At 34.9% G+C, this 26993-nt stretch overlaps 4 protein-coding genes across 6 annotated transcripts; 2 read left to right on the forward strand and 2 right to left on the reverse strand.

Annotated features, from left to right (window-relative positions):
• Positions 1-258: 258 nt before the first annotated feature.
• On the reverse strand, positions 259-2387 carry LOC18098589 (uncharacterized). The gene is made up of 2 exons (XM_006382334.3): positions 2068-2387; positions 259-1114 (listed from the first exon to the last, which is right to left on the reverse strand). Exons 1-2 carry the CDS (start codon positions 2135-2137, stop codon positions 405-407), a joined length of 780 nt encoding a protein of 259 aa, XP_006382396.2. The 5' UTR covers positions 2138-2387; the 3' UTR covers positions 259-404.
• A 3718-nt stretch (positions 2388-6105) lies between these two features.
• On the reverse strand, positions 6106-10134 carry LOC112327493 (pentatricopeptide repeat-containing protein At1g09820). The gene is made up of 2 exons (XM_024600809.2): positions 9636-10134; positions 6106-8793 (listed from the first exon to the last, which is right to left on the reverse strand). The coding sequence occupies exons 1-2, from the start codon at positions 10119-10121 to the stop codon at positions 6934-6936; spliced, it is 2346 nt and encodes a 781-aa protein (XP_024456577.2). The 5' UTR covers positions 10122-10134; the 3' UTR covers positions 6106-6933.
• Positions 10135-10378: 244 nt separating this feature from the next.
• LOC18098591 (lon protease homolog 1, mitochondrial) lies at positions 10379-19252 on the forward strand. Of its 2 annotated transcripts, XM_024600429.2 has the most exons (20): positions 10379-10867; positions 11688-11753; positions 12005-12196; positions 12321-12386; positions 12517-12558; positions 12673-12795; positions 13372-13470; positions 14166-14231; positions 14321-14407; positions 14542-14581; positions 14959-15130; positions 15275-15399; positions 15487-15617; positions 15718-15822; positions 16005-16118; positions 16630-16797; positions 17056-17157; positions 17335-17592; positions 17797-18315; positions 18757-19252. In XM_024600429.2, exons 1-20 carry the CDS (start codon positions 10532-10534, stop codon positions 18940-18942), a joined length of 2997 nt encoding a protein of 998 aa, XP_024456197.2. In that variant the 5' UTR covers positions 10379-10531; the 3' UTR covers positions 18943-19252. The 2 variants fall into 2 exon arrangements, with proteins under 2 accessions (XP_024456197.2, XP_024456198.2); XM_024600430.2 differs by lacking the exon at positions 10379-10867 and having other exon boundaries at positions 11745-11850.
• A 3248-nt stretch (positions 19253-22500) lies between these two features.
• Positions 22501-25877, forward strand: LOC112327581 (uncharacterized). Of its 2 annotated transcripts, XM_024601443.2 has the most exons (7): positions 22501-22815; positions 23596-23832; positions 24023-24196; positions 24390-24496; positions 24614-24762; positions 24847-24993; positions 25098-25877. In XM_024601443.2, exons 1-7 carry the CDS (start codon positions 22630-22632, stop codon positions 25631-25633), a joined length of 1536 nt encoding a protein of 511 aa, XP_024457211.1. In that variant the 5' UTR covers positions 22501-22629; the 3' UTR covers positions 25634-25877. The 2 variants fall into 2 exon arrangements, with proteins under 2 accessions (XP_024457211.1, XP_024457210.1); XM_024601442.2 differs by having other exon boundaries at positions 24614-24993.
• Positions 25878-26993: the final 1116 nt, after the last annotated feature.

The following is a 26993-nucleotide window of genomic DNA, read 5'->3' on the forward strand; positions in this document are numbered from 1 at the left end:
CCACCAGTTCAGAAATCTGTCCAGAAAAACTGAAATGCTAATTCATCATGTAATAAGTCATTTGTTATAATCTGAACAAAGAACCTGCAACTTCCAATTCATTCAGGCAGAAGTAAATTTTGTTTCAGGAAAGCATCAACAGCCCCAAACAAACATAACAGGCTGAAAAGGACTCCACTTTGGAGTACAATTTTAATGCCCCCTTAAATAAATCTAATGATGCATGAGGAAAATAAATGCAGACAATCTACTCGCAAGTTAACTGCTTGAAGAAAATGAATTTGATCATAGTACCATATATTTATACACAATCTCAACTGAGTCACTAAATGTTGCTTACATTTCATCTAGCTCGATGCATCTTACCCACAAAGGGGAAATAATCAAATATTGTCCCTATGTATTCACCTGAACTCAGAATGTTCAAATGATTCGGAACTTTCTTCAGGAGGAGATTCATGCACATTAGAATCCTCGGAAGCCTTGTAACTTGTGTATCCTTGAGAGTCCTCCGAAACTTCAAAATTCTCATAAGTTGGAGTTTCATGAACTTCACCATCTTCTCCTTGAACAAACTGAAGCAAGTAATGAACTCCATTAACCACATCGTAAACCATTAGTCCTATCCTACCTCCAACCCAACTGCCAAGGTGACTGCCAACAAGATAACCAACACGTCCAAGCCTTTCCTCACCAAAAAAACCTCCAGCGTAGGCACCAGCCAAGGTTCCACTGCCCCTGAGGAAACCTTCTGTCACTGTACCACCATAATAAAGAGCTTCGAAAAAGTCCCATCCAGAAGAAATAACAGGACCAATGATGCGTTTTGTTTGCCGCTTCGCCAGCTTCGCTGCCTTTGCCCCTTCTTTCTGTGCTGTTTTTGCCACATCTTGTGCAGGCATTCCCTGTCCTATTGTATCAAGTAATGAACGCTCAATTGCAAGATTTCTCGCTCTCTCAACGTGAGAAGATCTGATATTGTAGAAATAAAGTTTTACACCTTCTTTCACCGCACATGCTAGGGTTCCAGATCCCATGTCAAAGCAGTTAAAGATTGTAAACTTCCCACTCTGGGATGAATAATCATCCCCAACCAGTTGCCTACATTTTTCAGCTATAAAATGGAACCACACATAAGCATACCATGTCGTGCAAAAAATTTCAAGCCAATACATTTTACATTCAATTTTGTTAAATTCAGATGATAATTTAAGAAACCAACTTCTGCTCTACTTTCAAAGATCCAACAACTAAGCACAGAATGGATTTGGTTAGAATCTTGACTTGATGAGAATATTGTGTTTATGCTACTATGAACACCTAGAACGTGCAATGCAAAGATAAAGTTGTTTGCAGGCACACACAAACACATGCAGACATTGTTAAAGAAACACATATATGCATTTTATACATTTGCAAGGTCAAACTGATTGTTCCTGATTTTGTCCTAAAACATAAGAGCCACTTCTACAAAACAGTACTTACTAGATGCTCATAAGAGATAATCATTAAAACTATACCAAGCTAGGTGATCTCAACATTTAACTAGACTATTTCACATCAGCTACATTGCCTCAAAAATTCAGAATTTGCAATCGATTTTCACCGTGAACACTCTCCAAACCCCACAAGTTTAGCCAATTAACTGAAAAAATACAAAAACCACTAAATTTTGACCATCAAGCCTGGAAATTTTACCTACTTATTTACACCATCCCAATCAAATTTCACCAATATCAAAATTTCAGTACATTTACACTGATACAATCAAATTACTAAATCAGGGTGCTATCAGCATCCAGTCCTTAATCAGAGATTGGATCTTTAGTAAGTAATCAACAAACCCAGATTAGAAATGAATCCCTACAACACAAAAGATAACAAATCTCACACACACAGAACAAAAAACAAAAACCTATCAAAGATCCACCAACCCATAATTCAAAAACTCAATCAAAACCAAAAACAAATCTCCTTGACCCTTAAAGATTCAGACCTTTAACGTACAAAAGAATCAAATCAAAAAACCCACAAAGAATTACACATCAAAATAACAAAAACAAGTACCTGTGATGCTAAGAGCAATGGTTCCAACTATAAAGACAAGAAACAGAACCCTCCTCTTTTGGAAATCCATAAAAACAAAACAAGTATGGTTTCTTGTGTTTGTGTTTCAAAGAACTGTTTGTTTAAGTAGTTAAGGATGTAAGAAAGGAATAATCTTGTTTTGCTTAAGCTTCAAGTTGTCTGCTTTTTTATAATAAAATGTAAGAAAGGTAAGAAGATTGTTCTTTCTTCTTGCCAATGGAGACTTTGTGCATGTACTACTGATTTTATCACTAGATGCAGGGGAGACTGAAAATTCAAAAATTCAAGAGACCACGCACCGTTTTGAACTTTTGAGTTTTGATGGTTTGCCTATGTTGACTTTTTTTTTTTTTTATTAATGACTTATATTTGGTAATGTGTTTTGAGTATTTGTAATTTAAAATGGCGTTAATATTACATTATTTATTTATTTTTTATGATCTCAATATAAAAATATTAAAAAACATTTTACAAATATTTATGTATAAGAACACTAGTATTATATTATTAAATACACGTGAAGTCTTTTTTTTTATTACATTATATTACCAAATACATGTTAACTGAATTTTATATAAATTGTTCGTATTATTTAGAGTAATGTGTTCATTCAAATAAGACTTATAAACGCATTTGAACTATATCTACTAGGATTTCTAATCAATTACCATCCACATTCATAATATGGTTGTTTACATTATTATTTTTCTTGTATTTATTTTTAGGAAAAAAAGGGTTATTTTAATTTAATTTTTTATAGTGATATGGTGTCTCGTTTGTTTTTTTTTTTTAAAAAAAAAAACAAGGATTAGAATTTTAGACGGTCAATGCACTTTTTTATTTTAAAAAATAATTTATAGATTTCATGTTTTTTCCATTTTTGGAATGATTTTCTTGAATTTCAATTTTTAAGTTTGCTTTTGGTCCCATGTGTCATTATGCCATTGGTTTTCTCAAGCTAGTTAACGTTTCACTAAATAAAAATATTAAGTGTCATTATGTGTCATTATGCCATTGGTTTGGTTATGTTTATACTCTAAATCGATAATCGGTCGACAATTTTGATTTTTTTTCCTAATAGAACTACGCTTATGATTTACACATGACATATGAACTAACAAAATTAAATATTTTTATTGAATTTCATGTAAATCGTTCATATTTAGAGTAATGCATTTGCAAAAAAGAAGAAGAAGAAGAAGAATTATTTGGTCCCTCTTTCTAGAAATTTAGAAAAACAAGTTTACTTATCATCAAAATCAAACTTGTAAACTTTTTGGAACCTGATTTACTAGGAATGCCTAATGAACTACCATCCACATTCATAATATATAATATGGTTGTTTATGTTATTATTTATCTTGTATTTATTTTTAGAATATTTTTTTTTACTGTGACGTAATTTATAACGAAAAACAAAAGTACATTGTGTCTCATTTTTTTTTAAACAAGGATTAAGGATTTTAGGCAGTCAAACATGTTTTATAGATTTTATGTTCTTCCATTTTTGGATTGATTTTTCCGAATCTCAATTGTTAAGTTTGCTTTCGTCCCATTTGTCATCATGCTATTGGTTTTCTCAAGCTAGTTTTTCAGTAAATCGATATCTCCATTGATTTTCTCAAATTAACTGTCTTGTTTAGTTTTCACAGCGGTCTTCTTGGATCAATGAGTCAAGAAATCGACCCATTGCGTTATCCACTGAGTATCATACATAACATATTTTTGTCGAAGGAACAAGTAAGATCTTTGGAGTCGATGAATGATTACTCGGAGAGCATTGAATTTGATTAAATTCGGGAATTACAAAGACCAACGGTGACTTCGAGGCAAAAGCACCGTGTGGACTGTTATCAGTGCTTCTCAGGCCTCAGCTCATACTGTGACAACAACATCGACCCCCAACACAGATTCCACCCCCGGACCCATATTTGCTTCCGCAGCCCCAGACTGCCTGCCAAAAACTAAATGACGAGGAAAAATTATTTTAGATCAAGAAAGATGTTTTACTATGAATTATAATAATAATTTTATTTTTAATTTTTAATTTTTAATTTTTAATTTTTTTTTTATGAGTAGATAAATACTTCTTTGACTTTTTTCCATAAGAATATTCAAGTTTTTAATTTTTAAGTATAGTCAAATAACGTTTTTAATCTTAGAAAAGAAAAAAAAAGGCTTTGTTTTTTGGAGTGTTTTGATATTTTTATATAGATATTTTGTGTAATTAAAAGGGTCATGAATGATATTTTAGTATTTTCATGATATATTTGTTATTTTTTAATCGAAAAGTTGTGGGCGTATGTTCCTTACGCATCAGCGAATAAGCGGCGTCCGTGCCATTAAAAAGGAGCGTATGACGCTTCATGGTGGCCAAATTTGGTCATCCATTGTCTAACTAGATATGCAGTGGTGCCTCTTTCATATGATATAACGTGTGTAAATAGATAATGTTGAATTGCCGCCGGTGATCAATTGTTTGTAGTTTTTCTTTTTTTCTCTCTCTTGACAACTAAAGTGCATAATTTTCTTTTTCGTTTGTTGTTTATCAAATCAGACATGACTATCAGACCCAAGACGCTTGGATCTAGCATGGTTTGCTAGACCCACAACGCTTGAGTCTGGTATGGTTGTCATCCCCAAATCGCTTGGGTCTAGACCCAAACGCCTGAGCCTGACAATCATGCCAAAACCCATGCGCTTAGGTTTGTCAGACCCACGTCCGGGTCAAAAAATTTAATTTTTTTTAAATGTATGATTAAACTGCAAAAACAAACATTGCCTCATTCAAGTAATATTTTTCATTCATATGCAGCATAACTTAACTACAAACTCCTTTTTGTTTATGCAACTTATTTTATAAATTTATTATATTCAAAGAGAAAAGAATGAAAAAAAATATTGAGTTCTAAGTGATTTATTTCAAGTCTTCAAAAATAAACTTTTTTTTTTTATGTATTTTGGATGTAAATATTAATTTCATATTTCCATCCAAGTCTTTAATAGTTTTTTAAAGGGTTCATGCTTTTTAAATTTGAGATGTTATTGCATGATCTAATTGTTAAAGTTTATTACAAGGAGAGTTTATTCTATATTATAACTATTAGTATATAAGAAAATTTAAAATATATGATTATTAGAGAAAACTTTTGAATTGATACATTATATTGTACGAAAAGAAAATATTATATATCTAAAAGACTTATTGTCTTTTTGACTATCTTAATTTGTGCAATTTTGTAGATGATTTCTTAACTAAAATTAAAGATTAATAAAAACAATTGAGTGAATTTAGGGATTCGTGTAGTTAATGTCCCAAAATAAAAGAAAAAAATATAGAAAAAATAAAAATATATTTGATTAAAAAGATAGATGAAAATATAAAATAAATATGTTTTTAGAATAATCATAAATGAATTTCTATATTTTCAAAAAAGGATGCATGGATGTGACATAACTCAAGGATTTTGGATTTGACATGACTGCCAAACCTAAACCGCATGCATCTAGCATAGCTCAAGGTTCTTGGATCTGACATAGCTACCAAACTAGGCGCTTGAGTCTGCAAAAAGTTTAGTAAAAATTTAAAAATTAACCCATTTTATTAAGTTTAATAATACTATTAAAATATTCTTTATATTTTTAATGTTTTTTTATATTAAATTTTTTTTTTTTTGATATTAACACACTGCAAATTGCAGACAATGAACTAGTATAATCCATACGTTGAAGTGCATTAATAGTGACAAGGATCATCCACTACTTCTACTACACCATTTGCACATCTTCTTAAGATTTAAAAACATTCAAAATTTTTTATAAGAATAGAAAATATAACCCCGAGAGGTTGCTTTGATTGTTAAGAAGATATGTTTACTATTTTAAATTCTTGAGTTTGGACATTAATTAAAGCGATTACGGCGAAAAATTCATTAAAGTAAATGCATCTGATCTATCTCAACAATGTTCCTTTAAAATCATCAGAAATGAAATTTTAGAACACCCTTTACCATCAAATAAAAAAAGAACACACAAAACAATAAATATAAATAGGGTTAGGGTTTGAGAAAGATAATATACAAGTGCTAGCCAGAACGATTATGAAAGCAAAAGTGAAAAGAGGGGGAGAAAGTACTTCATTTCTTCTGCTTCTTAATGTTCCTTATGGTTTCAGGTAACACACACACACACATATAGAAGTTGAAATCTCCGAAACCTCCAAAATTATTGCCATGATATATATATATTTCTTGATTTTCTACCCTTTTTGTATGATTTTTTTTAATGATTTCTCTACAAAGATATAGAGTTTAAAATGGAAATTATTTCCATGTGTTGTTGGTAACAAGTTCAGCTCTAGAACCCTTACCAAGCAACTCGCCTTTGAGATTCCTGGTCGGTTTGATCACTCCCTTCTACATAAACCAGCAATTAAGCAGCTAGGTGTCGAAACATCAGGCAAAACTCCTTTCTCTAATGTTAACAAAGTTAGGTAAATGCATGCTGCTTCCCATCCTAACAATAAGCAGCAATCAATGTAGTGCGTGTTGTGACATTAGGATCCACTCCTTGTTTTGCCATACAAGAAAATAACTCAAATGTTAAATATATGCATTGAATTGGTCAGGGGTGACAAACTCCAGCAACTGGCCAAGTGTACACAGGAGCAGACAGACTTGTGAGAAGTACCGTATGAAGGTCACGTTTCCGATAACCAAAATGCATCAGATTCAACCTAGATGAGCTTAAGCTTTCATGTACAAGTTCCCAGATGAAGACTCAACCAACATCCTTCCACACCAGCATTTGCATATCAAATGATATGTAATGGCGACAGTGAACAATTTATCTTCTCTTTACGTTGGTGTCAGAAACATTATATACATGTCCTTCTATGTCTGGAACAAACCCTTTCTCCATCATTTCCTCTTTAATAATCTCATAAGTTGTCCGATTAGGCACCAAACCCCTCTCCAACATCTCATTGAGAAGCCCATTTGCATCTTCAAGCCTACCCTTCAAACAAAAACCCTTGATCAGCACATTGTATGTGACAACATTTGCTTGTTTCCCTTTTCTCTCCATCCGTGTCCTCACAATCAATGCTGCCCGAAGATTTCCTTCCCTACAATATCCATCCATCAAAGTATTGTATGTCACGTGACTTGGGTTTAATCCTTTTTCAAACATCTCATCCAAGAGTTTCACTGCCTTTCTCGATTCCCCTTTTTTGCATAACGAATCTATCAGTATGTTATATGTGACAACATCAGCACTCAATTTCTTACTGACCATTTCATTCATAAGATTCCGGGCTGCTTTCACATCTCCCTTACTACATAAACCAGCAATCAAGCAGTTGTATGTTGAAACTTCAGGGAAAATCCCTCTATCTATCATCATATTATATAGTGCAAATGCATCTTCCATCCTTCCATCCTTACAGTAAGCATCAATCAGCGTGGTATATGTCATGGCATTAGGATCTACTCCTTGTTTTTCCATATCATTAAATAAGTTGATTGCTTCGTTCACTGTTTTATTCTTACAGAAGCCATTTATAAGCACATTATGAGTCACAACATTCGGCTCCAAATCAGAACTAACCATTTGATCCCGTAAAGCAACAGCCTCATCAACCTTTCCATCACTGCACAACCCATTAATCAGTATATTATATGTCACAACATTTGGTCTCAAACCCTGCCTTTGCATTTCTCCAAACACCCTCATAGCACCTGACACATTCTCATCCTTGCAAAACCCATCAATCAAAATATTATAAGTAACCTCATTTGGACAAATTCCTTTCGCTACCATCTCCTTCAAAATAGCATCAGCTTTATACATCTTCCCAATTCTACCCATCTTACAATACCCATCAATGAGAGTATTATATGTAATCACATTCGGAGAAACTCCCCACACTTTCATATCCTCAATAACATCACCAGCCCTATTCAATTTCCCAACTTTAAACAACCCATTAACCACAATATTAAAACTAATTACATTAAGCTCAATCTTCCTCTTAATCATTTCCCTATACACAAACTCCATATCCCCATTTTCACTCTCCTTAACCAAACCACTCAACAATGGATTACAAGAAATCAAAGACAGCTTAAAACCATAATCACCAGCTCTCTTAAATGCCTCGAAACCCCTTAAAATCTTCAAATTTCGCACAAATGCTAATACCAACATATCAGCTAATATTGAATTAACACAAAAGGAATCACCACTCATAGAAATAGCATGAAATATAGCAGAAACTGAATAATCCTTCTCGTACTTAACAAACTTATCCAAAAAAGATCTAATCTTTGAATACTTTTTGGTAAGTGCAAGTGAGTTTAAGATTCTAAAAGTGAGTTCTAGTGAGTGTGAAAGCTTAAACTCTTTCTGTGACCAAGTAAAGTACCTTAAAATGAGTTCTGGGTCAGCTCCAGAATTGAGCAACTGTTGAAGGAGTGTGTTGGGGTCTGTGTTTTGGAGATGGGCTTTGAGTTTTGACCAGTGTTGGTTTGATATAATGTTTGTAATGGTGGGGGTGAGGGATTCGTCTAACGATAATGCACAGAATTGCCTTTTTCCTTGTTTGTTTCTCGGGAAAATGGTTCCTTGTAGAAATCTTCCCTGGATCTTGCTGATTTCTATTTCTTTCTTCACCAACTCCAGAGTGAGTTTCAAACATTTATACACCTATAGCAGAATAGCAAAAGGATGGAGATCCACATCTTACACCATATAAATGTCAGCAGAAAATGTTCACTAGTAAATCACACATCAAAACTCAAAACTAGCCAAAACAGTTTCTATTACACCAATGCGATTCAGCAAGTATAGCTTACTCCTATCCACCCTATCGTTTACTCTTCTTCAAAAACTCAAAACAATCACATATTCATATCACAAATTCCAAAAAGAAATTAACTTTGGCAAACCAATGCACAATTATAAACCTCAAATACTAAACAGGATAATTACCTCTCATTAACCACACAAATCAAAAACCCGTTTTTGTCACTTCCCAAACCAAAACATCACACTCCATTTATATTGCTAAACAGTTTCTAAATGGAAAAAAAAATAAAAAAATCTCATGTTTAGACTCCAATTCATTACCAAACTAATAAAGCCTCCCTCTCTGAAAAGCCAAAACAGTTTCTATAACACCAATACGATTCAACAAGTATAGCTTACTCCTATCCACCCTATTATATCCTCTCTTCAAAAACTCAAAACAATCACATAATATCACCACAAATGCCAAAAAGAAAGTAACTTTGGTAAACCAATGCACAATTTTAAACCTGAAAATGCTACACAACATTATCATAATCAAACTCTAGTCATCATTAACAAAACGAAAAGCCCATTTCAGTCCCCTCGTAGAAAAACTAAATTGAACTCTAAAACCCTAAATAACACATAAAACCCACCATTTTCCTTCACTTTCTCTAACTTCTCCACACTTTCTCAGCATCCAAACAAAACCCAAAACCCCCAAAATCATAAAAAGTTCAAAACTTTATTACACTTACCGTTAAACAATCCTCTGGTCTAGGATTAGTAGGCACAATAGCCGAGGAATCACTAGCATCCGCAGCACCAACTTCAGCCTCTGTCTCGCTGGCACCACTCCTGACCTCCACCTCAGCAAACCCACCTCCATCGCCGCCATCGCCGGAAGAAGAACCAGAGAAAAAGAAGGCTCTTTGATAAAAACTAAGACTTTTATGGTTCCTCTGAGCCAAACCCGTGAGTGAACTCAGAGACTTTAGAAAGGAACTCGGTTGTGACTCGGTGTTGACTCGGAGACATGGGGATGTTAGGTGGGTTTGGATTTGGCGAGAAGTGGAAGACAGGAGCTTTAGCATTGTCTTGTGTTGTTGGGAGTTTGAGGGAAGTAAAGGGCAGAATAGGAAAATTGTGTGCTTTTTTGTTGTTAATTTTGAGTCTCCATTGAAGGAGGAGGAGGAGAAAGTGGTGGATGTTTTTCGAGTTTCGTAGGAAGCAAAGCCCTGCATAAACCCTTTTTAAGTTTTGTGCTCCTTGAAGTTTTCATTTATAGATGGACAGTTTGGTCCTATAATTTAGGTTCAAGTACTAATATGTCCTCCTTCTTTGAGAGGATTTTGGCAAATAATACCTCTAAAACAAATTAAACTAAAGTAGAAGGCAAAAACACTGCATTTAGATTAAGTATACTAACCTAAATCAGAGGACCAAACTGTCCATATATAAATAATAACCTCATGGAACACAAAACTCAAAAAGGGTTTATGCAGGGCTTTGCTTCCTGCGAAACTCCAAAAAGATCTATCACTTTCTCCTCCTCCTCCTCCTCAAATGGAGACTCAAAATTAACAACAAAAAAAAGCCCACTATTTTCCGATTCTGCTCTTTACTTCCCTCAAACTCCCAACAACACAAGACAATGCTAAAGCTCCTGTCTTCCACTTCTCGCCAAATCCAAACCCACCTAACATCCCCATGTCTCCGAGTCACCACCGAGTCACAACCGAGTTCCTTTCTAAAGTCTCTGAGTTCACTCACGGGTTTGACTCAGAGGAACCATAAAAGTCTTAGTTTTTATCAAAGAGCCTTCTTTTGCTCTGGTTCTTCTTCCGGCGATGGCGGCGACGGAGGTGGGTTTGTTGAGGTCGAGGTCAGGAGTGGTGCCAGCGATACAGAAGCTGAAGTTGGTGCTGCGGACGCTAGTAATTCCTCGGCTATTGTACCTACTAATCCTAGACCAGAGGATTATTTAACGGTAAGTGTAATAAAGTTTTGAACTTTTTATGATTTTGGGGTTTTGGGTTTTATTTGGATGCCGAGAAAGTGTGGAGAAGTTAGAGAAAGTGAAGGAAAATGGTGGGTTTTATGTGTTATTTAGGGGTTTGGAGTTCAATTTAGTTTTTTTAGGAAGGGACTGAAATGGGCTTTTCATTTTGTTAATGATGAGTAGAGTTTGATTATGATAATGTTTTATAGCATTTTCAGGTTTAAAATTGTGCGTTGGTTTACCAAAGTTACTTTCTTTTTGGCATTTGTGGTGATATTATGTGATTGTTTTGAGTTTTTGAAGAAGAGGATACAATAGGGTAGATAGGAGTAAGCTATACTTGTTGAATCGTATTGGTGTTATAGAAACTGTTTTGGCTTGTCAGAGAGGGAGGCTTTATTTGTTTGGTAATGAATTGGAGTCTAAACATTAGATTTTTTTTTTTTAAATTTCCATTTAGAAACTGTTTAGCAATATAAATGGAGTGTGAAGTTTTGGTTTTGGAAGTGTCAAAAACGGGTTTTTGATTTGTGTGGTTAATGAGAGGTAATTATCCTGTTTGGTATCTGAGGTTTATAATTGTGCATTGGTTTGCCAACGTTACTTTCTTTTTGGAATTTGTGATATATCTATGTGATTGTTTTGAGTTTTTGAAGAAGAGTAAACGATAGGGTGGATACGAGTAAGCTATACTTGCTGAATTGCATTGATGTAATAGAAACTGTTTTGGCTAATTTTGTGAATTTTCTGAGATTGATTGATTCTTTTTTTCATGTGAGTTAATGTCTTGTGATTTTTCTTTTGGCAGGTGTTGGCATTGCCATTACCACACAGACCTCTTTTTCCTGGTTTCTACATGCCAATATATGTAAAGGTATAGCATGTTTTCTTGGTAAATTGCTGTGTATTTTTCTGACATTATTACGGGGAGTCTGTTAGCCATGCGAGTGACAGGAAAGAGTAAAAAAAGGGTTAGTCTGTCCATGCCTTTTCACATCATATTCACTAATATCTATGTTGATAGGATACCACTGTGCATGTCAATCTGTTGGATATGTTGTGATCAAACTTTGAACTTGCATCGTTTACAATTAGTTCTTACCAATGCATGACATTTTTGTGCAGGATCCTAAATTATTGGCAGCTTTACAAGAAAGCAGAAAAAGGCAAGCCCCATATTGCGGTGCTTTTCTTCTTAAAGATGAGCCAGGTACTGATCCCAGCGTTGTAACTGGTTCTGAATCCGAGAAAAATATAGGTGATCTTAAGGGAAAGGATTTGTACAATCATCTGCATGAAGTTGGCACACTTGCTCAGGTGTTAAGTTTCGTTTCTAATTTTTTTTCCCCTTTTGCCACAAAGAGTTGCTGCTTCAGAATAAAACAACGATAAGAAATTTTTTCTGTGCTTTTGTCATTTAATCTCTAACATGCTATTCCAGATAACAACCATTCAAGGAGACCAGGTTATCCTTATTGGTCATCGGCGACTTCGGATAACTGAAATGGTGAGTGTGGATGAACTTGTCATTTTATTTTTGCTTGCACTTTCAAAAAGCGTTATGTTATTCTATTCTATTAATATGTCCAGTTAGCTGCAAAATTCTCTTTACTGAAATAGTATTGGCTTTTGTACAGGCCAGTGAGGATCCATTAACTGTTAAAGTTGATCATCTCAAGGTATTGAATTTTCCAAATTTTATGATTGAATGTTTAAGTAAAGTTAAGGGTTCACACATGCAAATGATACTCATGCACCTTCTCATCCATGCTCTTGCTTTTCTTTTTGTTCAGGACAAACCATATAACAAGGATGATGATGTCATAAAGGCAACATCTTTTGAGGTTATATCAACCCTAAGAGATGTTCTGAAGACAAGTTCACTTTGGAGAGATCATGTTCAAACATATACACAGGTTTGTTCCTCTCTCAAGATTTTCTGTGATCTGTCTTTCCTGTGCAAATTGTGTTATGGTTTTTACTAGAGCCCTTGGACAGCTTGTCTCTGTCTGAAACTTTTTCTCGTAAATTTTTCTATTTTTGTATAAGGGAGCCTTCCTTCTATTATCTTGGTTATCATTTATAATATTTATTACCATGTGATGATCCTACATCTGGTTCTCAAGTCTAAGTTTCCTTTCAATTTGTAGTTTTTGCTGCTTCCAGAAATGTGAATCTATGAAGTAGTAACTTGGTTTCCACTCAGTGTAAGCTTTCCTTTTGAGTTTTACGATTAGAGGTTGAAACCAAAAGTGGGTTCTATACAATTATGTGTTGAAACCAAAAGTGGGTTCTATACAATTATGTGTGCTGGTTTGTTGTTATTGTCTGCACATGGTCTCTTTGCAATGTAATAATGATTGTAATGCAGCACAACGGTAATTTCCAGAAGTATAGTTTCATATACAAATGTCACAATGTTTATTGATTGGATCAATTGGGTTTTCAAATTTTCTTACAGCAGGTTCTCTTTTCCCTCTTAACATGTGCAGCATGTAGGTGACTTTAACTTTCCAAGGTTAGCAGATTTTGGGGCTGCAATATCAGGCGCGAGCAAGTTGCAGTGCCAAGAAGTTCTTGAAGAGCTGGATGTAAGTAGCAGTAGAATTATAGTCTGGTGAAGATCCTTGTGTCACTTGCAATGCACTTGATGTTTAATTCTTTTAGTACATGAAATCTTTAAGACAATGGAATGGTGAAAAAGGAACTCAGTCTGACGAGAACTTTGGTATTTGATTACCCTTCGTTGGAATTCAGGACATGTTTAATTCTTCTTCTTCTTCTTTGTTGATTGTTGGTGATTACATTATATATCATAACTCTGGGAAGTGTTGAAAAAAATTCAAACTAGATAAATGGTGGAATAGTGTTGCTATAGAATTATTACTGCTATTATTAATGAAAGATCTATCTCCTATTCATTAATCAATCAAATTTATTGGATTCATTGGTGATTCTTCCTGTGTTGTGTTTCTAAGAGAGGATTCACAGGTGATTTACTATAAGGAATACATGTCAGATTGTGTCTGGTATATTTTGTAATCACTGAGCAGATTCTTTTCTTAAAGTTAAATAACATAATAAAAAAGAGTTGAGTTTTTTTTTTTTTTTTTTCAAGCTGTTTGGATAGTAGTTATAGGAATACTGTTGAAGCTATGGAAATTTAACCCAAACTTGCTGCAATTCAAGAGCACAGTTTTGATGTGATTTACTTATGAACATTTTCTGCTGACATTTATATGGTGTAAGATGTGGATCTTCACATCCTTCTGCAATTCTGTTATAGGTGCATAAACGTTTGAAACTAACTCTGGAGTTGGTGAAGAAAGAAATTGAAATCAGCAAGATCCAGGTACTCCATTAATTATTTTCTGACTCCATATATGTATCGAAGTCCATTGTTCTGACTCTCATTCATTAACTTTCTGGAGTTGCATTTAGGAATCAATTGCAAAAGCAATTGAAGAGAAGATTAGTGGTGAGCAGCGCCGCTATTTGTTGAATGAACAACTCAAGGCCATAAAGAAGGTATATGGTCTGCTGACATGTTTATTATATTTGATACCTTATTCTTATATTAACTAATATAATTGGGAAGTGGATTTAAAGGAGTCGTATTTATTAAATTAGACTTCACTGGTATATAACTTGCCTAAATGCAGGAACTGGGATTGGAGGCAGATGACAAAACAGCACTTTCTGGTTAGTTCTGCTTTGATTAGCCTTTGTTGGAATTGCATGACTATTGATTGTGTTACACTTAAAAACCTCAGGGTTATTAAATTCTTAGAAGCTTAAGTTAAGCAAGAATTATGCATTGCATAGTGTGGTTCTACTGACTCTCAAATGACATCATATTTACTCTCAAAAGCCTGATACCACTGTTAATTGTATAATTCATGTTTTTGAATGCTTTGATTGCATGCTGCCTGTCCTAAATGGTTATACTCAAGCTACTTTTTTTCATTGTTTGATTTGATTATCACCCCTGGCTCCTGCATTGATATGGATATAATCAGTTATTGTAGATTTTATTTATTTCAGTATCCATTTAAATAATTTCTTCTCAATTGCTGCAGCAAAGTTTAGGGAAAGGCTTGAACCAAACAGGGATAAAATCCCAGTGCATGTTTTGCAAGTTATAGAAGAAGAGCTCACGAAACTGCAGCTTTTAGAGGCTAGTTCAAGTGAATTTAATGTCACTCGTAATTATTTAGATTGGTTGACTGCGTTGCCTTGGGGAAGTTACAGGTTTGTTTCTCATTTAGCTAGGTCCTCATGAATTTCTCAAGGAAAAAAAATTATCTTGCATGGGTCTACTTAATTGAGTTGTTAAGGTATTGATAGGTTTTAAATATTTGTTGGATTTCTTATATTTTTATTATTTGAGTGCAGTGATGAGAATTTTGATGTTCTTCGGGCACAGAAGATTCTTGATGAAGATCATTATGGATTAACTGATGTTAAGGAAAGGATATTGGAATTTATAGCTGTTGGAAAACTCAGAGGAATTTCTCAAGGTTGGTTTATATCAATCATCCCCAATCTGAATGACTATACCAGTAAGCAGCATCAAAATGTAATAATTTTTTCCAAACACATTGCAGGAAAAATCATCTGTCTATCTGGTCCACCTGGAGTGGGTAAAACTAGCATCGGGCGTTCAATTGCACGTTCATTGAACAGAAAGTTCTTTCGGTTTTCAGTAGGAGGGTTGTCTGATGTTGCTGAAATTAAGGTGCTTAAATATAAATTATTTTTCCAGTGAGATAACATGCAATGTGCATCATTTTTCCATTTTTGTTAAGAACACTTTTATCTAACACTATTATATCTAGGGGCATCGTCGAACCTATATTGGTGCAATGCCAGGAAAGATGGTGCAGTGCTTGAAAAATGTGGGAACTGCTAACCCTCTTGTTCTGATTGATGAGATTGACAAGGTAGTTTCAGTTCACAGGGTCAATTTACTTTTGGATTTGGTATCACTGTTTCTTTTTCTCTTCCCAAAAATTTCTTTTGTTGTATATCAGTCATGGTGAGATCTCTGCATTGGAAATATGAATTATTCATGATGATGAATGCTTTTCCTATTGTTGAGAATAAGTTTGCTTATTTGTGGCAGTTGGGAAGAGGGCACTCCGGCGATCCAGCAAGTGCTTTATTGGAGTTGCTTGACCCAGAGCAAAATGCCAATTTTCTGGACCACTACCTTGATGTTCCAATTGATCTATCAAAGGTTTGTTAATGTAGTGATTTGCAGACACCTTTGTTTTCATTGTGGCCATATTTTTCATATATTTGATGTTCTATGTTGTTGTTTAAAGTGCAGTAGTTAACAAAATTTTCCTGTTTTGTTACTTTATTTAATGGGAAAAGTTCCATGCTCCACCTTGAAACATGCTTGACATTTGTGATTTCTACCCATCTTGTATATTCATGCACCAAAGACATAGATCATAAAAAATGATGAGAGAGTTGCCATGCCTGTTATAGGGAGGGAGGCTAGTAATCAGCTATGCTACAAAATTACGCTCTACCTATATGCATTATGTCATGCCCAACGCTCGCACTCCTTGTGTTCTAAAAAATTTCTTTGTATTTTGCTAGTTTAATTTGTGTCCTTTATTCTGTTTTGCAAGTTCAATTTGTGTCTATATTATTAGGAGTTGGAACATGTCAGATTTTTGTGGTGTCTTTCTTTGGAATTCTCGTCAGTTTTTGCTTGATCCCTTGGAAATTTTATGCAGGTTCTCTTTGTGTGCACAGCAAATGTTGTGGACATGATACCCAACCCCCTTTTGGATAGGATGGAGGTAATTGCTATTGCTGGGTATATTACAGATGAGAAAGTGCACATTGCCAGAGATTATTTGGAGAAGGCTACACGCGAAGCATGTGGCATCAAACCTGAGCAGGTCTCTCTCTCTCTCTCTCTCTCTGGATGAATGATCTTTCTCTTGTTTTGTATTCCATCACCATATCATTTGCATGGTAAAATAATCAATGCGGGAATAGTCATTAGATGGCAGGTCACTTTCAGATGGAATTTTAGCACATAGATGTATGGATATGTTTTTGACACCATGTTAGCAATTATGACTTCCTACTGCTTTTAGACTGTTTTGCTTAATATATCGTCTACCTATGGAACTCACATTACTCAATGTTTCCAGGTTGAAGTAACTGATGCTGCTCTTCTTGCCCTGATAGAGAATTATTGCCGAGAAGCAGGGGTTCGTAATCTTCAAAAGCACATTGAAAAAATTTATCGCAAGGTTTGTTAAGTCACAGCTAAACACTTTGAGAAAAAATCATTATTCATGATAGTTCCAGAGGTTGCCTTTCTCATGTATTCCTTGCCCAGGGAATGTCTGCATGCAATTTGGCATGCCACATTTGAAACATATTTCAACAATGAAATGTCTTGCCTTGTTTTTGTCATTGCCTGCCAGATTGCACTGCAACTCGTGCGGCAAGGAGCGATAATTGAATCTGCAGTTCCTGTGGCAGAACTAAATGAAGCAAAAGTTGAATGTGTTGAAACCTCCACAGAATCAGTAGATGTTAGCAGTAACAAACAAAATAATGAAACCCCTGAAGAAGCTGAAATTGTTCACACAGGTCAAACCCTTGAAGAAGCTGAGATTGTGCAGATGAATCCCCAACCTGATGACTTACAGAGTTCCACTGATCAACCTACTGATTCAAAGGTATCTTGAAGATTATATGCTGCTAGAGAATTTGGTGTCAGCTTTCAGGCACTGTACTTGCATTTTGAGCATGGCTAAGATGGGTTTTTAAAAGAGTTATTTTTGGACAGTTGTTTCTTATCTGCCTTGTGCTCTCCCCTCGTCAATTATTTTCAAATCCGGATTCTCAGTTTCAATCTGGTGTTCTTTTTTTTCTTTTGACAGGATACAGCTGAAACTGAGAAAATTGAGGAAAGTGAAGTGACTAAGGCCATTGAGAAGGTGCTAATTGACACATCAAACCTAGTTGATTTTGTTGGCAAACCTGTTTTCCATGCTGAGCGCCTCTACTATCAAACTCCAATTGGGGTTGTGATGGGCCTTGCATGGACTGCAATGGGTGGGTCCACCTTGTATATAGAGACCACTCAGGTTGAGCAAGGAGATGGGAAAGGAGCCCTTAATCTCACTGGTCAACTTGGAGAAGTAATGAAAGAAAGTGCCCAAATTGCTCACACAGTTGCAAGAGCGATATTGCTTGAGAAAGAACCAGATAACCTCTTTTTTGCTAATACCAAGCTTCACCTTCATGTCCCTGCTGGGGCCACCCCAAAAGATGGACCTAGTGCTGGTTGCACCATGATCACATCCTTGCTATCTCTTGCCATGAAGAAGCCTGTCAGAAAAGATCTAGCAATGACTGGGGAAGTTACACTGACAGGAAAAATTCTTCCTATTGGTGGGGTATGTTATACGAACCTCCTTTTCTCTTGCTGTATTTGATATCCTTCTTTTCAGTGATTCCTAACATAACTCTAGTTACACCAAGTTTTAGGTACGTACTGTAGCTGATACTTGTATTGTTGGGCATCACTTACTATTTGCAACTTACCGAATGTTATATATATATATATATATATGCCATGACTTGTCATATAGTTGTATGTTTCTTTATAACACATTTTTGTGCTCCAGTAAATGTGGCATTTCATATGTTTTTATGAGTTGTTTTTATGAGTTTTTTTGAATTCGTGTGACTACAAAATTTTGTCAAATCACCCCAACTCATATAGACTGCGCGGCTGAACTTTGAACCCCCCTCAGTTTGTTACTGATAGAAAGCTGTATCATCTTTTGTTAGCAAATATATAAACTCATATACTTCTCATCTTGTGTAACATTCAGGTCAAGGAGAAAACATTAGCCGCGAGAAGAAGTGATGTGAAGACCATCATATTCCCATCAGCAAACAGGCGAGATTTTGACGAGCTTTTGCCTAATGTAAAAGAAGGCCTTGATGTCCACTTTGTAGATGACTACAGCCAGATATTTGAGTTAGCCTTTGGATACGAGGAGAATGAAAACAAGTAAACCCTTCCTGTGATTGTTATTCTTTAAATAACAATTTTTCTGGGACCCCTGTTGAAATGTATGTGTACTTTGAGACCCTTACACAGAACCAAACCCATTTTTGTCCAACGCTATTGGATTTCTCATCAGGATAATCTCAGAACAAAGTAGAGCTGAGAATTCAGCATAGGGTGGGAGAGATGTCATTGTTTATTTACTTTTCAGATTAGTGTAAATTGATACCACCCATTTATCAAAAGTATAATTCTTTTGAGGAAATGTACATTGCAATGCCCACAAATGAGCAAATAATTGACAGAATATTTGCGTTTCTTCTCCTCTTTCCTCGGTCTGAGGTATCAAGTCGGATGAAACCGACAGGTTGACAACAGCTCCTTTCATCTTCTTTTCTTAATAATGTCATTGTCTGCAGATCATATAATGTTAGAAAAACTATGAACAGCCACTCATGCTTGTGGATGGATGCTCGTCGAACTTCTTTAGATACCACCATTGATGAATTGGCATGCTGGTTTGTTTACTTGGTAAAAGTAACCTGGAACTAAATTCTACTTGCATAAATGATGATAGGCTCATTGAAGGGGGAAGATTATTACCTTTCAATGAGGCCTGACGAGGACTATAGTTCCTGAGTTTCAACACAAATCAAGATTGAAAAAAGTGAGTTTTCCGATCATTGACTCAAATCTATTGCTGAGTATAAAATGCAATCATAGAAGGCAGCAGTATATCCATTGCAAACCATAGGATCTAACCAAGCGCATGCGCAGCATGGCCAGAAAGAGAAGGACAAGTAGATTTTGTTGATTGAAAGGAAGGCCCCCGTTAAAATAATTTTTCAAGATGTTTTTTTTATAAAAAAATACATCAAAAATTTTAAAATTTTAAATATTTTAAAAATGCAAAAATACACGTACTCTGAGGGGATCCAATCTAAATGCTAAAGTGGGCTCATCAATGGACAGTAATGGAGTAGGTTGATGACACTGACATCTTGTCTGCATTTTGATTATCCCAGCAGCTCACCGTAGGAATTTTCCCTTTTGACTTTCTATGAGAAAGGTTGGGTTGACTTTTGAGTTCACTATCCATGGCTCCTCTAGAATTCCAAAAGCTGTAGTCATGTCAATTTCCCAGGACTCACAGGCTGAGACCAATTGAGTATTCCATAATACTGCTGAGTCTTACTCAAAATGTCAACCATGATTTTACTCAATATCTGCTGAGTATTTGAAGCTTAACTTCACACAAATTTAATGGATTTGTAAAATTATCAAAACCCAAAATATAATTTATATTATTTATTTAAATAGTGAGGATGAATGTACCTTTTTTATTAGTAATAATCCGATGTCGTATTTGAGCCAAGTTTTTACAATTTTTTCCTTTACTTTTCCTATTTTAATGACTTATATAGATTTTTTTATGTCCAATGAGGAAGAAGTTGGAAATCCGGGGCCCATATATGATGACGTGGACTATGGGACCCTACCATTCGCGTGGGAATAGTGCATGGTGAGTCGGTGACGGCTTTACAAGGCACTTCAGAATGGCGGCTCCATGGCTTCTAACTAATGAGAGATTGCCATGTGGATGCCACACTCTTTCTAAACTGTTATATTATTATCCTTGACATAAAGATTTCATTGCAACTTGCCATGTTAGACCTCATGTTTTATCTACAGAAAATGCGTTTTTTCTACTATTTATTGCTCTTTTTTTGGCAATTCTTTTCTCCTAGAATATGAGATGGCAAATAGGGAAATACCATTTGTGTACTAGAATTTAAATCCAAAATTAAAATTTTTTATTTAATGATGATACATGTTTTTGAATTAATTTACATATAAAATGAGACTAAGATATCATTTGACATCGCGGTCTAATCATTTAAAATTTTAATTTTTTTTTAAAAAACTTGAAATTAATAATTTTTTAAAGCTTTTTTTATTGTTTTGATATACTAATATTAAAAATTAAAAAATTAAAAAAATATTATTTTGATGTATCTTCAAACAAAAATCACTTTAAAAAACAACTTCTACGACACTTTTAAACAAGTTCTAGAACTTGTCATTAGATAATTTAAAATATTTTATTGGATAATTTTAAAGATGCCCTCTCAAAATAAACTTGAAATACTTTGATAAATTTAATAAATTTTTGAAGTATTTTCTCTAAAATTTGAACCTAGAAAAAATAAATATGCATGCCTAATTATTGATTACCAGATCAATCCTTAGGACTAATCTTAGACTATATCCTAAGAAATAAAAAAATATTATTTTTATTTTAGTTTTAATGTGGATAATTTGTCTTAAATTCCGAATTAAATCCAAATAATTTGGATGTTAAGTGATTATCAACTAAATCACCTTTTATATCCACTTAAATTGTCTAAATAGAAATAATTCCGGTGAGATATATTGTTCCAAGTCATAATAATGCAGGAGGAAATTAAAGTTTATAGCATCACAAATATGTGAAGACTTATTGTATTTATTTTAGAAAAAAACACTTAATCATAATAAAACTCCAAAAATGCTAAGATAAATTATTAAATGAAAAGATACACACTCTTAAGGGGGAAACCTGGGCCTTACTAGATTACAAAAATAATACTTAAACTTCAAATTCTTCACCATATGTCCTCCCAAATTTATAATTAACTAATAAAATAGATTCATTTTTTTTTTAATTAAGAGTCTAATTCTTCTTTGGCTGCATGAAACCTTTGATTTTAAGACAACTTACTGTCATTTGATCTAATGATGCCATAAATTACTTGTTCATGTCACTTGTCATTAACATTGTAGTTCACATATGAAGTTGTTAAATTAATTGCATTTTAGGTTTTCAAAGCCAAGATTATGACATCACCATAAAATACAAGTAAGAATGAAATTTAAACATCAATAAGAAAAATAATTATTGCATGCTTTGGTAAATTTAATACTAAAAAATTCATAAAATTCTGCGTTGTTTTTCCAAAACTAATCATTTCAATAAAGCAAGTCTAAACATATTATTTTGATACAAATAGATTTCTGTATCTGATGTATGTTAGAATCACTCATGCAAGGTTGATGAGATATTTTCAGGCGACCATATCATGTTTTACTTTTTGTTAAATCTATAATTGTTTCATTTAATTAATTTTTAAAAATAAAATTAATTAAATAAAAAAAAACAAATGCTATAAAATTCGAAGGACATAAACCTAAGAATTTGACTTGAACATAAAGATAAATTATACAACATAAAACATTAATAACTAACAAATAAAAAATTCAGTTTATCTCCCTCATGTTCCCCTTCAATTTATTATTTACATTCAAAAATAAAAAAATGATTAAGGTTAAAAAAAGAAAATAAAAATATATTATAATTAGAGTAATCCAAGAAATAACAAATTAGCTTCAAATTACTCCACTTAAGGAATTAATGATTGGTTCCCATAAACAGAAACACCTAGTCCCTATTCACACACAACACTTTCTCTCTTACTCCTCCCTATAAACTCTCTCATTTGCCCTGTTACTCTCTCATTTGCTCTGTTTCCCCTGTTTTCCTCCAAAGAGCCAATCTTTGCATATACACTACTCTTTGACCTTTAAAGGTTAGTGTATATGCAATCAAGAACTAACCAAAGAGAATATATGAAGTGGGGTTTTTGTAAAAGTCACCATGGTTGAAAAGCTTGATGGATTCGATTTGAAGGGTGATGGTGGTGGTAAGAATGATGACGGTATTGGTGATGATACATTAGATTGGATGCGTTTGCTATTTGGAGATATTGATGATGAAAATAATGAGATTGTTCTTGACACAAACCAGATAATTAGAGAAACACCAAAACAGAGCTATGAGCAGGTTTGAAGATGCTTTCTTTTCTTTCTTTATGATTGCTTTTTATTCAAGAATCATGCTTTTTTCCATTTTCTTTGCTAGTCTTTTGGTTTTGAGATGAGTTTTAGTCTCTTCTTTTGACATTTCTTGGTGCTTTCTTTAATGGTTTCTTGGCATGTGTGATATTAGTTCACAAGATTTTCTTGCTCTCTTTGCCTCATTTCTTCTCGTTTCTTGTTTTTTGCATGGAAGGTTTTGCTTCTTTGATGTGTGTGATCTTAGTATATAGTTCACAAGATTTGCTTGCTCTCTTTGCCTCATTTCTTTGTGTTTCTTGGCTTTTGCATGGAGGGTTTTGCTTCTTTGATGTATGATCTTAGTGTATATTCACAAGATTTTATTGCTCTCTTTGCCTCTTTTCTTGGTGTTTGTTGCTTTTGAGTGTTTGTTAAATTGAGTGACATGTGAACATGCATTTCTTTTTCCATGATGATATCATCAGCGCCTTTAATTTTTCTTCCTTTTTTCTTGATGGGGTTTGCTATTTGTAGATTTTATTTTTATTTTTTTAATAAGTGGTCATTTCCTCCTTTTTTTTATTTAACATAAAATATAATTAACTATTAATTTTATTTTATTGAATTTGAAAGTGTATATATAATATATTTTGTTCTTTAATGGAAAGGGTGGTGGGATTTCAGTATATCTTTGCAATCTTCATGCAAGATTTGTCTGCTTTTATTTTCTTTCTTTTTGCATGCCAAGTGCTATAATATTGAATTTCATTTTCTGTCTTCTTAACAGAATGAGATGGCTAGAAAGCTTATGCAGTTGAATCCACTTGGATTACAATTCAGTCTGCCACCAACTTGGATGGATTCAATAACAAATCCAAACTATGTTAGAACAATTGAAGCTGGGGTATCCCAAGCATCAAGTGGCCAAAGCATGGATAGCAGTGATTTTGGCCAGAAGTCAATGTCTTCCAGGGTGAAGGCCTCCAACTTTGCTGCCTCATTTATCAAAATCGGTGAATGGCAGGTAATATCTTTTGAAAAAGAAATGACATGATTCGGACATCTGTTTCGTTACCATTCGTGACATGCGTCCACACGGGCATGAACATGACTAGTTTCAGTGTGAATGTCCATCACATTCTTGGTTAAAAAGACTTGTGACATGAATTTCGCATCAGATTCTTCCCTGATAATATTTGATGGAATGTGTGCAGAGAGCGTCTAAGAATGAAGGTGATTTGATGGCTAAATGTTATTTTATTAAAAAGAAGCTTGTGTGGGAATTCTTGCAAGGGCGTCTGAAATACAAGATTGAGATTCAATGGAGTGATATAAGTGGAATAAATGCTGTAATGGAGAAGAATCAGCCAGGAATTCTACAAATTGAGGTATTTTCTGTTTTTCTAGGGCTTCAATTTAAGTTTCTCAATTATGGATAGTCCCGTTATAATGCAGTTGAGTTTTCTGCAGCTAAACCGGCCTCCTACCTTCCATGAGGAAATTGATCCGTTTTTCTAGGGCTTCAATTTAAGTTTCTCAATTATGGATAGTCCCGTTATAATGCAGTTGAGTTTTCTGCAGCTAAACCGGCCTCCTACCTTCCATGAGGAAATTGATCCGCAGCCGCGGAAACAGGCCATTTGGAAGCTAGCAAAAGACTTCACTGGAAGGCAGGCTTCCATTTTCAGGTGAACATCAATGGTATCATCCACTTGGTCAATAGAAGTTGTATGATCTAACAGGAATCTGTACATTTTTTCATTACAAGGTCTAACGTTTTCTGCTGATGATTATTCTGTTCTCAGGATGCATTATCTTACGTTTCCTCATAAATACCTTGACAAACACTATGAGAACCTTTTACTTTGCGAAACACGGTTCTTTGAGCTGAGCAAGCAGTCTTTTCCAACTCTGAAAAATCCCTTCTTTCGTTCAAATTCGTGTGGCAATCCAGGTTCTGCGTTTGATTACAATCACAGAGGGCAGGATTTCAACCTCAGAATGCAGTTTAATTTTCCGAATTTTCCTTCACATGTAGGCCAGACTCAGCATATTCAACCTTATGGACATATCGGCCAGACTCAGCATGTGCAACCTTATGGACATAATGACCAGGCGCAGCATAAGCAACCGTATGGACATAAAGGCCTGTCATCTCTTAAGGAGATGCCTACACCAGCATCAGGTAGTGTATTGCTTCCGAACCACATCTTTTGTATAAGATTCTAGTTCTGCACAACTAATAACTCCATCTTTGTGGTAACATAGTCATGTGTTTTTCACCTTCAGATAGCTGCAATGTCCTTGAGAATCAAAGGATGTCATACTGGGGTCAAGGGATGAGCATTTACACAGATGCTTTAGCAAGGAATCAAGGTCTAGTTCCTTCTGTCCAATCAACTCAGGTGCATCCAACTGTTCCTTTCCAAAACTACAACCTAGCAAATCTTGGTCAGGAAGCTGTGATGAATAATAATGCGGCCAAAGCTCTAGACGTCGAAAATCAACTGCTCGGTGACATGCAAGCTGGTAGCTATCATGAGAAGTATCATATGGAAATGGTTGGGTCGCTGAACAAAATGGTCAATCTCCACAAGGAAGTTAGTCCTGAAAGTAAGAAAGCTTCCCAGGAAACTTTATATGGGAAAGACATTAGCGGTGAGGAGAACTTTACTTTTTGTATAGAGGAGAACGCAAATTTAATTGGTGGGCAGTTTTATGAGCAGCAGAAAGTTACTTGGATGCCTCGGATTCATCCTGCGAATCCTAACCCTACAGCGGATAAGTTTGGAAACGTTAATAACTTCAACAACTATTGGAGCTGAGAAGGAATTGAGAATTGTAGATGTAGGCAATGGACCAAAGAATGACAGGATACATGGTATTGCATTAGATTAGGGCATACTTTCTTTTCTTCCCTTTTCTTTTACAGTTGGATAATGCAAGCAATGTCAAACTGCAAATTTTGTACAGTTGGGGTACTCAAGCAAGCATTTTGTTTTGAAAAGCTTCGAAAAAAAAATTTAGTGCTTTTGATTTGCAATGAATTGTTGCTAAAGTTTGCAATCCAGCCGCGAATCTTCAAAACCCCTTCAATCAGAAGTTGTGAGTGCTTCAAGCTCTAAATTCTTGGTTGCAATTTCCAAAGCTTTAGATATCCACTCCTATGATTTTTCAAAAGAAGAGATTAGAGTAATGCTAATCATGCACAATATTATGCATGATTAGCATTACTCAAGATTATAACCAGTCCTCTGCTCCAATGAAGCGTTGGCTGTAGGCTAGAGGGCTTGAGAGTTGGTGTGTGCCCAAATCTCTCCACCTAAAATTATATTGGCAAATAAGCATTCTCGGAGCTCCAAATGTCACTGGGGCTAACGTACAGGAGAATGAAGAGATCCCCACATCCTGAAGCAATGTCCTTAGCCATCAAAGCATAGCAAATTATGCTTCATTTACTAAGAAAATTTCATTCGAGATTTCCTAGCTTGTGTTCTCTGACTGAGAGATTGAACGTTCCATAATCAAGAATAGATGGATTATGATTAAACATAAACTGAAATGGAGAGCATACAAGAAAAATCATAGACATATCAGCTGTGAGGTAAAAATGCCACTACCTTGTGATACTACTACTTTCACATCCGGGAATTCATCAGAAAGGAAAAGAAAAAATTACTCACAGGGATGTCCTAACAATCTCAGGTTTACTGTATGGTGAATGAAAGATTATAGGATGTAACAGAAAACTGAAGGATCACCGTGTTTACAGTCACTTCTGTAACACAACGCAGTTTAAGTGAAGGTTCAAGTCTTCGAAGTTGATCGAGGGGATTTATTAGAGCATTCCTGTACCTATGAAGAATAAAAAATTTGCCTGCCACTTTATATGCTGCCTGGCTTGTGACTTCGTTTGCCCCTGCTTCCATACTCGTCTCACTGTAACTCCTCTTTCTGGAATTTGAACTTGATTTTTCCTTTTGACTTTCACTTTCATCTCCCTTTTCTTCTCCCCTCATGGTGTCATTTCCTTTATTTGGCTGGGTTTAGCATTTGGTTGTGGAAACAAAGGAGGCTCCTGGCCACTCAATCGACAACACACTCTTTCAACTGTTTCACTTTTTTCTTTCCCCAATCCACTACATCACAGCCCACCGGGAGCAGACTCTGTGTTATTTCTCATGA

Source organism: Populus trichocarpa, chromosome 5 (genome assembly GCF_000002775.5).
Source record: "Populus trichocarpa isolate Nisqually-1 chromosome 5, P.trichocarpa_v4.1, whole genome shotgun sequence".
Classification (NCBI taxonomy): Eukaryota; Viridiplantae; Streptophyta; class Magnoliopsida; order Malpighiales; family Salicaceae; genus Populus; species Populus trichocarpa.

Coding starts and splice junctions, on each gene's coding strand:
- LOC18098589 (XM_006382334.3), bottom strand. CDS start 2,137: ATGGATTTCCAAAAGAGGAGGGTTCTGTTTCTTGTCTTTATAGTTGGA. Junction 1,115..2,067: donor CATTGCTCTTAGCATCACAG/GTACTTGTTTTT, acceptor TCCATTTTATAG/CTGAAAAATGTAGGCAACTG.
- LOC112327493 (XM_024600809.2), bottom strand. CDS start 10,121: ATGCAGGGCTTTGCTTCCTACGAAACTCGAAAAACATCCACCACTTTC. Junction 8,794..9,635: donor GACCAGAGGATTGTTTAACG/GTAAGTGTAATA, acceptor ATTCTGCTATAG/GTGTATAAATGTTTGAAACT.
- LOC18098591 (XM_024600429.2), top strand. CDS start 10,532: ATGCTAAAGCTCCTGTCTTCCACTTCTCGCCAAATCCAAACCCACCTA. Junction 11,754..12,004: donor ACATGCCAATATATGTAAAG/GTATAGCATGTT, acceptor ATTTTTGTGCAG/GATCCTAAATTATTGGCAGC. Junction 12,559..12,672: donor TTAAAGTTGATCATCTCAAG/GTATTGAATTTT, acceptor CTTTTTGTTCAG/GACAAACCATATAACAAGGA.
- LOC112327581 (XM_024601442.2), top strand. CDS start 22,630: ATGGTTGAAAAGCTTGATGGATTCGATTTGAAGGGTGATGGTGGTGGT. Junction 24,497..24,613: donor AGGCAGGCTTCCATTTTCAG/GTGAACATCAAT, acceptor TTCTGTTCTCAG/GATGCATTATCTTACGTTTC. Junction 24,994..25,097: donor GATGCCTACACCAGCATCAG/GTAGTGTATTGC, acceptor TTTCACCTTCAG/ATAGCTGCAATGTCCTTGAG.